Source organism: Carettochelys insculpta, chromosome 21 (genome assembly GCF_033958435.1).
Source record: "Carettochelys insculpta isolate YL-2023 chromosome 21, ASM3395843v1, whole genome shotgun sequence".
Lineage (NCBI taxonomy): Eukaryota > Metazoa > Chordata > Testudines > Carettochelyidae > Carettochelys > Carettochelys insculpta.
The window spans coordinates 4,364,054-4,377,341 of NC_134157.1; the positions used below are offsets into that span (position 1 = coordinate 4,364,054).

The 13,288-nt window shown below is 46.6% G+C and overlaps 1 protein-coding gene across 4 annotated transcripts in view; it reads left to right on the forward strand.

The window, feature by feature from the left end:
- Window positions 1–685: 685 nt before the first annotated feature.
- The window catches only part of CDK5RAP2 (CDK5 regulatory subunit associated protein 2), a 145,420-nt gene continuing 132,817 nt past the window's right edge, over window positions 686–13,288 (forward strand). For all 4 annotated transcript variants that reach the window (XM_075015126.1, XM_075015127.1, XM_075015128.1 and 1 more), the window contains exons 1-3: window positions 686–817; window positions 2,137–2,204; window positions 4,422–4,489. In XM_075015126.1, the coding sequence (XP_074871227.1) occupies window positions 765–817; window positions 2,137–2,204; window positions 4,422–4,489 (189 nt within the window). In that variant the 5' untranslated portion in view covers window positions 686–764. The remainder of the gene's footprint in view (window positions 818–2,136; window positions 2,205–4,421; window positions 4,490–13,288) is intronic.

Below are 13,288 nucleotides of genomic sequence, written 5' to 3' on the forward strand. Positions count from 1 at the left end.
ACTGGGAAGAGGCCATTGCACAGTGGGGCAGGCGTGGTCACAGTGCTTAGCCGGCTGCAAGAAGGTGGGTCCCCCTGACTGGGAGGCTGGTGCTGATCAGCCCTTGGGAGGTGCTCCCCTTCCCTCTGCTCAAGGCACCCCCAGGGCTCAACAGCTGTGAAGAGCAGCGCTGAGCTCCTGGGCTACAGGTGGGCCACTGCCAGTGTCAAGCCTATGTCGTGTGCCCGAGTGAGGCCAGGGAGTGCGTGCAGCCTGTGGGAGCCTGACCAGTGCACCTCCCCCGACAACGCTGCCCTGGCTAAAGAGGGCGCCTCCCCTGCACACCTCCCTGCCCTGACCAAAGATGGCTCCTGGCCACACCCTTCCTCGCGCTTCTTTTAAATATGGCGGTTGCACACGCTGCCCCTTTTCTTGCCCTCATTTAACATGGCGACTGCCCACATTCCCTCCCTTCTTTGTTCTTGGTCCTGAGCGCGGACGGCCGCGGCTGCCTCCGTGTCTGCCCTCAGCCAAGATGGCGTTTGCCCACACCAACCCGGCCTGTGCCCTTAGCAAAGATGGCGGCGCCCCGATAGCTTTCCAGCGTGCCCTCAGCCCGTATCCCTCCGGAGCGGCCTCAGCGGCTTCGCACTCGGATGTGCAAGATGGCGGAAGCGGCTGCGGCCGTTTGAATTCCAGCGAAGCCGCCAAAGTCGGACAATAACAACCGGAGCCTCCGCCGCCGCCGCCGCCGCCGGAGGGTCCCTGCAGGGATCGGGGCCGCCATGGACTCGCTGCCGGGGGAGGACCTCACCCTGCCCGTGGAGTTCAGCGGCAGGTAGGGGCGGGCAGCCTGGGACCGTTAGGTCTGGCGTGGGCGAGGCGAGGCGAGGCGAGGCGAGGCGACAGGACCTTTCGGGATTAGCGCCTCGTCTGGCGGGCGGGGTCAGGGCGCTCGGGGTTCCCCTCCCCCCTCGGGTCTGGCGGGGGCGGGGGCGGGGGCAGGGGCAGTGGCAGGGCAGGGCGCTCGGGGTTCCCCTCCCCCCTCGGGTCTGGCGGGGGCAGGGGCAGTGGCAGGGCAGGGCGCTCGGGGTTCCCCTCCCCCCTCGGGTCTGGCGGGGGCAGGGGCAGTGGCAGGGCGCTCGGGGTTCCCCTCCCCCCTCAGGTCTGGCGGGCGGGGGCAGGGCGCTCGGGGTTGACCTTCCCCCCTCGGGTCGGGCGGGGGCAGGGCGCTCGGGGTTCCCCTCCCCCCTCGAGTCTGGCGGGGGCGGGGGCAGGGCAGGGCTTTCGGGGTTCCCCCCTTCTCCGGGCCGGACCTGGCTGCGTGCACTTGAAGCCGCCCGGGTGCGGGTTGGGTGTTTGGGTCACACCCTGGGGCAGGGGTGCTGCGTTTTGGGGTTCGTGCCCCTCCCTGCCAGTGGTTTGACCCGGGGAGGCTGCTTGGCTCTGCGTATCTTGTGGCCGCGGGTAGAGGGGAAGGGTGCCGGGATGCTGGCTGAGTCCCTCCCCTCCCTTCTGTGGGCTGCCAGGAGCTGTGCCTCAGCATAGGCAGAGAACGCACCACTTTGCCCGCCGATGCAGCACCTGTGTACACCTAGCGCAGTCAGAGGACAATACTGCCTCAAGCAGCTCCTGGTCTCTGCTCTGCTCTGCTCTGCCTTCCAGCCCAATCCAATCCCCCAGCTCCTCGGGCCACCCCCATTCCTCTCTGTCCCCTGGTGCAATTCCCGGGTCCTCCCCACCCCATGCCTCTTGGTCCCAGAGGCCAAATCCATCAGTCCCACAACCCTGCTCAGACTGCAGCGTTCCCCCCCCCCCCCCCCGGTTGTTCTGGCCTCAATGTCCTGGTCCCTTCCTCCTCCTCCCAGCACACAGCTCTGGGGGCAGGCATTGCTTCCCCTTCCACCAACCTCCCTGCCCTGCTCCTGTCCCCATACTCAGGGGAGCTTTCCCCTCCCACTGCAGTGTTGCTACCCTGCTTCCCTATGGCGGAAGGGTCTTGCACTGCATAGGGCACCGGAAGACATAAGGGTGGCCTTGGTACTCTGGTGTGGGGAGTGGGAGAGGGAACAGACACTGGAAATATTGCTGCTGGGGGATTTTTTTGTGGCTTTTCTAAACTTTCCATCATTGAAACACCTCCTATCTCACTTGTAGCGTCACTATTTCCAGACTGCCAGATGTCTCCAGAGATGAACCTCGTATAGGCCAAGGAGGTGGTGGAGGTAAGGGTTGCTAACTGATGGTGAAAAGGAAGTGGTCATATTAACACTTGAAATGTTAGTTTTAGGAGACTGCAAAGTTTAAAAAAATCTTCTTTCCAAGAACTTGTTGCTAAATAGCTATAAGTTCTAATGTCCCTTTAAGAAAACCATCAAGACTTATAAACTCATATTATTAGTGCAGAAACTGGTATTAGTTTAAGACACCAACTTACAAGTTTCTGTTGTGTTCAGGGCCTGATCCTGAAAGACAATTAGCAGCCTTCAGCATCTGGTCCTGAACTTCTTGTGCTAGTCAGAGAACACGATGATGGTTCACTTAGTGCTTTGTTTTAGAGCAGTATACCCCAAACTGTTCCCTGGAACACTGGTGTTCTGTGAAAAATTTTGATGCTAGTGATATTTTTTCCTTCGAAAATATTAAAGACAAGATTGTGTGTACTAAAAGATACTAAGGTATTTAACTAGTATTTAGACTGTAGGTATACAGTAAATCCTCAAAATGCGGGATTTCGAGTTGCGCTTTTTAACTCGCATTAACGTGAGTTAAGGGCAACTCAAAATCCTGCTCCCTTGGTCCCGGTTAAACTCCTCGCTGCGCCAGCCCTCCTCACCACCCGTGCACATCTCTGGCTCACCCATTTCCCACCCATGTGCCCGGCTCTGGCTCTGGCTCTGGCTCAACACCCCCTGGCCCCGGTTCAAACCCCTTGATGGCTCACCGCCCCCGTCTCTGGCTCCTGATCATCACCCCATGTGTGCAGTGCCAGCTCACCTCCTGAGCACAGCTCCGGCTCAGTCCCCCTCCCACTCTGGTTCAACCCCCACCCCGAGCACTGCTCCAGCTCAACCCCCACCTCACGCGTGGCTATGGTTCAAAGCCCTCCCACGCCGGTTCAACCCTCCTGACCTGGTTCAATCATGCTCCCCGCTGCTCTGTGTGGCTCCGGCTCAAGTCCTCTTCCTGCAACCCTATCCCACCCCAAGCTTAACCCCCCCACCCCCTCCCATTCCCCAACCCACCACCAGGCTTAACGTCCCCCCCAAGCTGCCTCCCCAACCCCAAGAATTACCTTACAAAAGGAGCTCCAGGTGCTCCTTCTGCTTCCCCAGCTGCAGAATGTGTGTTCTGCCTGAGGGGAAAAAGCCACCCCCTGACCTATGCGAAATTCCAGTTACGCGAGGGTACGCGGGAACAGAATTGGGGGACTAGTATAAATATTTATAAGGCATTTAGAGTAGGTTGGTTAGTTATGTGACTTGGGCTGAAACAGTAAGTAGATTCAGATTGTTTTGGCATGAGTTGTATTCAGAGAAATCACATGATGCTGCACCTGATATAAGGATCCACCTCTCCAGCATTGATCCTAATATTAAGCAGATGTGTGATCAAAAGATGCAAAAACACTTTTCCTATAAAAAAGAAAACTGTCAAATGCTACTTTTTTCCAGTGTTTTTCTGTAAAAATAACAAATTTATAAAAACACAAAAATATTTTCCATACCTAATTTGTTTTGTATTTTTTTCATAATTTTTTTTGTTAAGCTTTAAGGAAGGACAGTCCTTTTATGAGCAATATTGTCCTTTGTATTTTTGTACACTAGTCATCCTTTTGTCTGTTATATTGACTTTTTGTTCTGGGTTTGTACTTAATTTTTATACTTAGGGTGGTTATCAACCCTAAAATTATCAGGACATTAGTTGTTCATTCAGATGATTTTTTTTCTTGTTTTTTTTGTTTTTCTTAAAATAAGGCATCTAAAAAACTAACTCCTTTAAATCAACTTTTGAGCATTACCTGTGGCAGTTTTTCAGTGTGAAGTCTCTTGAATAGACCTCTCTCCCCCCATCCCTTTCTGAAGATTGCACATGTTTACAGTGGCCTTGGTGCTACGTTCGGATCCCTGGATAAATGTTGGTGATTGCAGAAGGAATACGTGAGAGAGAAACATATATAGAGAGAAGTAGTCAATATTTCTTTGCCACCTCTTCTACGGATGCAAGTCTTGGCCTAGTGTGGCACAGTGCTGCATGGTCATCAGCATCGTTTGTATAATGATTCTTATGGTACATTTTTGGCTGGATTTCTTCATCATTAGTTTATTTAGTCCATAATTTAAAAAGTGGGCCTGAAAATACACTTGTTTTAATGCTTTTAACGCATTCTGATTCATTCTCTGGTGTTTGGATCTATTTTAATTGTCTTCTCAAATGTCTAGTGTTTCTGGATGTGGCGGAGGATGGAGTTTCACCAACCAGAGCTCGGACCATGAAAGATTATGAAAACGTAAGTAAACTTGTAATGCAAATGTAGTTTCTGAGTTGGTTACTAAATCCTTTGCGATATGTTACGGAATTGACTCCTGATGGGACAGAGAGATACAGCAGTTTCGTGGGGAACCATAAATGCAAGCTGATTCTGAGCTAAGTCCTCAATAGGTGTCAATCAGCATAGCTCTGTTGAAGTACATGATGAACTCCATCTGAGAATTTATTATCTGTGTTTAGTAACAAGTTGCACCTCCCTGGTCCTTCATGGTCTGTACCTGACTAGTCCTGAACAAGAAAACTTGCCAGACAAAGGGAAGTTCCCTGCATAGGCACCCAAGTTGCCGCTGCCTCCCATCTGCTGGTGATCCACACTGCCATTGCAGCTCCTGCCCATGCCCTGGCCCCGAGGGAAGCCATCTGCAGTCCTGGCCCCATGTGGCTGCGTGGGGGGATGCAGGTTCCAGCTTGTCCTCCTGACTGGGCTTTCTGGTCCAATAGCTTCCCAGATGAGGGATGTTGCCATATCAGAGAGTACCAGTTTTAGGAGGTTCAACCTGTATCCGTTTTTGAGCTATAGCTTTCAAAAGTGAAGCAAAATCCTGTTATTAGAGTTAGCAAGCCCATCTTGGTTGCAGAGTAACCATGGGCACAGCTCTGTGTTCACAACTCCTCCTAAAGAATAGTATTACTACTTATCTTTTAGTCCTGGGGAATTCTGCAGTTGCTGGCATTTGAGGCCATTGTAAAATTGCAGAATTCCACCAGGACTGATCTTTATGATGCAATATACAAAATCTGTCTGCCTTCATAATTTTATTTTTGAGACTGCTGGTGATTTTTTATTTCAAAGTATTACTGAATGTGTATTTATTTAGGGACAGTATAATGACTTGAGTCTTTTAGTGTAGTATCAATGTGTTCTGCTGTCAGAGTTACTAGCCAAATTTCTAAGTAATGCAAATAAAGAAATGCATTTTTGACTTAACAGACAATGTGGCTTTAACTGATAGAATATGTGGGGAAGAACTGTTAAGTTTTCAGATTTGGTTTGGAGGAAATGGAGGGTGCCAGTAAGTTGAAAAAATCCAGTTAACTAAGAGGGAGAGAGTGTGGGGCTGGGATTTAGGGTGTGGGAGGGGTTTTAGGGTGTTGAATCTGGGGGGGCACTCACCTCAGGTGGCTCCCTGGAATCAACGACCTGTCCTTGTTGCTCCTGGTGGTGGTGTGGCTAGGCAGCTCTGTGTGCTACCCCATCCCATGTGAGCACTGGCTCCACAGCTCTCATGGGCTGGAAACTATGTCCTAGCCCTCTACCATCTCCTGCTTTCCAAACCTCGCATGATTATTCGTCTGCCTAGAAGCAGGATGGACATGGCACCACTTCCAGGGAGCCAAGTAGGGAGCCTTCTGGCCCCTTGCCAAGCAGACTATAAACCAGACTTTCTATGGTGATTAGAAATGCCAGTTCATAGAGCTTTTTGGTCAGTACAGGGCTGGAGAACACAGCTTTTACCGTATCATGAACATTTCCATGAAGAGGGAAGAGTTCCTGTGTTCGCAAGCATTGGGGTTTCAAATTATATAGCAATTTTTAATAAAGCTGCTAATTTGCGTTCTTGAAATGGTTGTAACGTAACTGAACAATGATATATTGTAAGATCTTTCTGGTATCCAAGAGATAAACTTAATTACCTGTCAAGGCCATGATTTGAAAATGTGTAACTGATTATACACTCAGCATTGTTTAAAGTTTGCTATGGAGGAGGGGTCAGCAACCTTTGTAAGGCAGAGTGCTGAAATTTGACATTTTGATGTTTGTATGGTCCAAGTGCCAGTGATATTTTTAAAGTCCAATGATACTTTTTAAAGTCCCTAATAGTCCTACTTACAACAGCTTCATTAATAAATAAAGATGCAGAACTTCACTGTTTTGGTGGTGGTTGGTAGCATTAGTTGGTTTTTGTTAATTCACAGGTGGCGTGACTTTGAGCAAGCTCTTGGCTGTATGGGGGAGGAAGATTAAGGCCGAGCTCTCCTGCCCTGCATGCTGATGAGAATCAGCTTGTGTGCCACTCTTGGCATCCATGCCAGGAGTTGTTGACCCCTGCTCTAGAGCAACTTAAACCAAAGTCCTTGCAAAGCTCTAATGTGTGCAAAAGGCATCTATCCTACAGTGGTAGTTGATGGCCCACTATGCTTATCTTTTAGAGTCTAAGTGCATTGCTGGAATGTTTAGTATGGTTCTGTATATGCAGTGAGATTTTGTTATGATGGAGTGTTTATCTCCATTTTAAACCCTTCTTTAATCTTCTTGCAGCACTCTCAAATTTTCCTGAGCACTTGACGTGCACAGAATCACAGAATCCTAGGGCTGGAAGAGACTGCAGGAGGCCATTGAGTCCAGCCCCTTGCCTAAAGCAGGATCAACACTAACTAAATCATCCCAGCCAGGGTTTTGTCAAGCTGGGATTTATAAACCTCTAGATATGGAGATTGCACACCTCTCTAGGTAACTCATTCCAGTGCTTGACCGCTCTTCTGATGAAATAGTTTTCCCTAATCATAGTGCTGGAAGGGACCTCAGGAGGTCCTCTGGTCCAGACCCCTGCTTCAAGCAGGATCAACCCCAACAAAGTCATCCCAGCCAGGACCTTGTCAAGCTGTGCCTTAAAAACCTTTAGGGATGGAGAATCCACCACTTCTCTAGGCAGTGCATTCCAGTGCTTCACCACCCTCCTGGTGAAGTAGTTTTTCCTAATATCCAACCTACACCTCTCCCTCTGTAACTTCAGACCATTGCTCCTTGTTCTGCCATCTGTCACCACTGAGAATGATTTCTCTCCATCCTCTCTAGAGCACCCCTTCAGGAAATTGAAGGCTGCTATTAAATCACCCCTAACTCTTCTCTTCTGCAAACTAAATAAGCCCAAATCCCTCAGCTTCTGCTCATAAATCATGTGCTTCAGCCCACTAATGATTTTCATTGCTCTCTGCTGGACCCACTCCAATGCATCCACATCCTTTCTATACTGGGGGGACCAGAACTGGATGCAGTACTCCGGATGTGGCCTCACTAGTGCTGAATAAAGGGGAATAATAACTTCTAGACCTGCTGGAAGTGCTGCTCCTTATACACCCCAATATACTATTAGCTTTCTTGGCTACAAGGGCACAGTTTTGCCTCATATCCAGCCTCTCATCCACTTTTATCCCCAGGTCCTTTTCTGCAGTACTGCTACTTAGGCAGTTGGTCCCCAGCCTGTAACAGTGCTTGGGATTCTTCCATCCCTAGTGTAGGATTTCACATTTGTCCTTGTTGAACCTCATCAGATTATTTTTTTGCCCAATCCTCCAATTTGTCTAGGTCACTCTGGACTCTATCCCTGCCCTCCAACATATCTACCTTCCCCCATCTTAGTGTCATCTGCAGATTTGCTGAGGGTACAATCCATCCCCTCATCCAGGTCATTAATAAAGATATTGAACAATAGCAGCCCTAGAATTGATCTTTGGGGCACTACACTTGAAACCTACTGCCAACCAGACATTGAGCCATTGACTGCCACCCATTGGGCCCAACCATCTAGCCAGCTTTCTAGCCACCTTACAGTCCATTTTTCCAATCCGTACTACTTTAACTTGTGGGCAAGAATATTGCAAGAACTGTGTCAAAGCTTTGCTAAAGTCAAGGTATATTGCATCCGTTGACTTGCCCTTGTCCACAGAGCCATTTAGCTCCTCATAGAAACTAATCAGATTGGTCAGGCATGACTTGCCTTTGGTGAATCTATGTTGACTACTCTTGATCACTTTCCCCTCTCCCAAGTGCTTCAAAATGGACTCCTTGAGGATCCCCTCCCTGACTTTTTCAGGGACTGAGGTAAGGCTCAGCGTTGTATAGTTCCCTGGATTATCTCTTTCCATTTTTAAAGATGGGCACTATTATTGCCTTTTTTCCAATCATCTGGGACCTCTCTTGATCTCCATGAGTTTTCCAAGATAATGCTTAAGGACTCTCAGTTACATTTGCCAATTCCCTCAGTGCCCTTGGATGCATTAGATCTGGACCCATGGATTTGTGTATTTCTACTGCTACTGCTTAACCCTTGTACTCCGTATGGAGCCTACGTCATCTACAAGTCTCCTCCACTTCACTCTGTCTTGGGACAAAACTTCTAGCTGGCTCCAGGAGCTCCCCAGCTCTTGTCCTTCAATCTCAGTAGATCTCCTTCACATTGTCCGAGGTCTTCCTCTTTTGTGTATTTGTTGCAGGTTCCATCTGAGAGCTTGACGGACTGTGCTAGATGATGTTTTTCTGAGGCTGTGGCCTAGCCATCCCCACTTTGTTCTCCTAATTTAAATGTCAATTGGTTCTTGTCCTGCTCTGTTCCAAAGCTCCCCATTTGTGACCAAGTCATGCCGTTTGTGAAGGATGTACCTCAGGCATCTGTTTATGAACATCTGTAGCTTGTGATTGGAAGACTTTTTAGTAAGCCATGTCTTGCATCCATATGAGAGCCCACTCTTCACATTTGAGTTGAAGATCTGCAGTTTCGTCTTCACACATATTATTTGTCAGCTCCACATGGAACGGAGTCTTGAATGCAACTGTTACTTTCCCTATCCTTATCTGTTCCTCCATCTGTGCCCATAATACTCCCCAAATAGGTAAACTGCTCCGCTTCTTCCAGGTCATCCTCTCCCCCATGTGATGGTGGTGGTGTTGGACTGGTTGATCCTCATTGTCTTGGTCTTTCCCTTGTTAATGATTAGTCCAGTCATTGAGTCGGTTTTGTCTAGTGTTGTGACCTTTTCTTCTATGCTTTCATGTTGGTTTGAAGGGACGGCGATGTCATCAGCGAAACCAATGTCCTCTAGCTGTTTAAATGTCCACTGAATGCCTCATTAATGGCCATCTATTGTCCTGTTCATAATCCAGTCCATTGTGATCAAGAACAGGAAAGGTGACAGTAGGCACTCTTGTTGCACTCCTGACAGTATGCTGAAGGATTCTGTCAAGACACCATTGTGAACAACTTGGCATGTCAAGGGTTCATACATTCAACAAATTTTGGATGGGATGCCATGGTCTTGCAGCAGTTTCCACAAGGTGTCTCTATCAATGCTGTCAAAGGCTTTTTCAAAGTCTATGAAGGTTATGTACAGGGGCAAGTTGTGTACGTCTAGCTTTTCTGTATCGCTCTTAACCTGCTCCTTCCCCACCGAGGGCTACACACCTCCTTCCCATACTGCATTGCCTAGTGAAGTAGTCTGGGAGCTGACCTTGTTCATGAAGACAGAGGCAAAAAAGGCATTGAGTACTTTAGCTTTTCCCCACATCATCTGTCATCAGGTTACCTCCCTCAGCCAGTAGCAGGTGGTTAGTCCGAGATAGCCTCTGTCAGGGCACCAGATGCTTTATTTACCTGAAGGTCCTCAGGTATGGCTGGTGACAGCTCCTGTTGGCTGTGGTTTGCTGTTTCCAGCCAATGCGAGCTACGGGGAGTGATGCTTCACACAGTGCTCATTGGCCAGGAATGGCAAACTTCAGTGGATGGTCAGGTAGAGTCCGATGATCTGGTAGCGGCTGACCTTGAGTACTGCCTCCGGCTGAAAGACTGCTTATTGCCCACCCCTCTGCTATAGGCTAGTACAATCTCTGCAAGAGCCTTCCTACTTAGTTCTAGGATCCTTTTCTTTGGGGTCTTTTCTCCACTCCCATTTCCCTGGCAGCTACAGACTTTGTGTAGATGAGGATGTGAAAGTAATGTTATGATCTCATAAATCTCGTAAATCTTGGCTTAGGACATACGAACGGAATGGTATGCTTGTCTCCCTGTGTATGATGTCCTTGACCTGAAGGAGAAAGGAGACAGTTGACTCCTCCATGGCTCTGGGGAAAGTCATGCACAGAAGTTTCTGTGTGTGCTGGCCCACAGGGTGTTCTGAGCCTTAGTGACTTAAGGTGTAGAGTTTGTACACACACAGAAATAGGAATTTGAGTGCTTGTGTGGTCCGCTTCCTTTGCAGTTAAAGGAATTTTTGCACAGAGCTTGCTTTTTTTGTACAAGTGGCAATACAGTTAGAGTGAAAGGAAAGATTTTTTAACTTTGCCTTTCCCCATTTATTTTGTGATGGTAAGCAGAAAGAAAGAATGTCTGGTTGCATGGCTAAAGACTTCTTTTTGGGAGATTTTTTTTCCCTTTGGCTATTTTAACTACAGTTTTGTTGGTGTGAAGTGGGCTCTTTTGGCAGGAACTGTTACTATGCAGTGAAACCATGGCCTATGGTGACAAATGTCACTTTGTATAAAAGTGGCTTTGTGCAAAACTGTAACTGCAGTTAGATTGAAAAGGAAAAGTGCTATTTTTCCTACTGACAGTGTTGCATGGAACCTTGCTGTATAGATCATACTTGAAACTAAGTCAGTTTCTTTCAAGAAATCTGCTGAGCTTATTTCTTTTTTATATGTTGTAATAAGACAAAAATAACTTACTACTGGAGACTCAGTTAAAATTTCTACAGTTGTGTTAACTTGCTGACATTTAACATAGTGTCTGATATAATTTTAACGTCATTAAGTGTGTTGGCATGATTGAGTTAATTTTGTTCTCTTTTTTTTCTGGCACTAGTTTTTAAATTCATAGTTTATTATTGCATTTTAATTGTCTGCATTTGGAATAGGATTTTCCAAAACTTTCAGTATTGCCCTACCTCTGCTTCCCTTGATGTTAATAGGAATGTTAGGGAGTAGTATTAGATTGAGGCTGAGTGTTTTTGAAAAAACTATCCTTAATACAGAACTGTGCTGCAGGTGTGATGATTGTAAGGTTAGGAGAAAGTTCATGTTTGGTATTTTTATTGGCTGATCCATTTTAAGTATTGGCAATCTGGAATAACTATCTGGCAGTTGAAACAAGCAATAAATATTGTTTATGTGATTCATGCATTTTCAGTGGGACTACATCCTTGAGTTAAGTGAGGTGGTTTGGTCCCTCAGAGCCCAAGTCCGCAGTCTTTGCTTATATGAGAAGTCCCTGAGTTGTGGGGAAAAAAGGGTTTCAGAATAGGGCCATCATTCAGTATTTTCATATGCTCTACAGCTGAGGTCACCAAATTGTGGGGCAAGTTCCTCAAGATGACATGGAGAAAATATGCGGGGGTGGGGCATTTGTTGGAATCCAAGTCATTGTCCCCATGAGGTCAGGGAGGAAGCACCACCCACCAGCTGTGCTCCCGGCCCTGGCTGCCAGGGTCAGCCTTTGGATGAGATGGACTCCTGCTCCCTCCCCGACCCCTAGCTGTGACCTGCGTCTTGGCCCTTTTATCGCTGTCCATGTGGCCCTGCTTCCAACTCCATTTGGGAGGCGCATGGATGGGACAAGGGGGGGCATGAGGTAAAAAGTTTGGGGACCTCTGCTTCTGGACTTGGTCTTCACAGACAGTCACGTTTGTTTATCTAAGGTGTGATGTTGTGCTGATTTAGTTAAACTGGTGAAACGTTGTGTATGAACACTTAATTTGTGTATTCCCACAGATTTTCATTGGTTGGTCTAAATCGATGCAACAACACACCTTAGTTAAATTGTAACAGAGAGAAAGCCGTGCTAGTCTATATACCATGAAAACAAAAAAGCAGTCCAGTAGCACTTTAAAGACTAACAAAATAATTTATTAGGTGATGAGCTTTCGTGAGACAGACCCACTTCTTCACATCATAGTTAAATTGGTGGTGTGTGTAGATAAGGCTTGCTGGGCTTCCTCACTTTTCCTGATCATTCATTTGCTTTATAGGACTGTAGAGGAAAAGTTTCCAAAGTCTGATAAATTAGATAATCTTCCTCGTGTTGCAGCCAGTGTGCAGACTTGTTGCCCCATACAGAAAACCCAGTCTCACATGCGTGGTCCTTATTTGTGGAGGTATTGTGGTTTCTCACTAGAGGAAGGGATTATATTTTCTGATTCTTGAGTTGTTTTCCCCCTCAAAATAATCAACTTTTATAGGCCAATCATAAGTTAAAATGGTATTGTTAATTTTTACAAGGTGCACCAACATCGTTATCCTAGAGAAGCCTATATAAATATTTTATTAGTAGCTCACTTACATATTGGGTTTCTTTTCTCCAGAAAGCAGCTGCCAGGAGACACTTGTTTTATTTGAATGAATGTTTCATGCTTGGTCTCTTAAATATTTAAATAGAGACTTTCTTTTTAATGAAGTCATTAACTAGCATACCTTCTACCATTGGGAAAGTTAAAAGTCATAGTTGTTAAAGGAAATAATGTACAAGAAGACTTTTTTTTAATATCCTGCATGTATTTATATACTTAAGTGATATTATAAAATAGGTGACTCTGTAGGATAAAGCTCTTATTGGCATTTGATTAGGATGACAAACCTTACTCGTGGCTTTGCCTCAGTATTGATGTAGTGACACCCCATACATTTGCCAATAAAACTTTTATCATCCATTCTTGTGTATATTTTGTTCAAGTTGCCTTTATGTAGGACAAAAGCTACTTATAAAAATGTTTTAAACTTATCTTTTTAAATCCTATTGTCTGCAAAGCCCCAGGCTGTTTTAATGCTTGATTTGTAAGCTTTTTTGCAGGGGCTTTTCTTCTGGTCAGAACAATCCATGGTAAATGTTTTGGACTGGGGGTGGAAAAAAAAAACAAAACGACGTAGAAGTAGTGCTGGTGGAATAGCTGTCCTTTGGTAAACAGAAAGCAGGTATCTCTAGCCTTGTAAGGGTCATGACACTGGCTTTTATTCAATTCAAAATTGGTAGCAAATGTAATCTGGATATTTTGC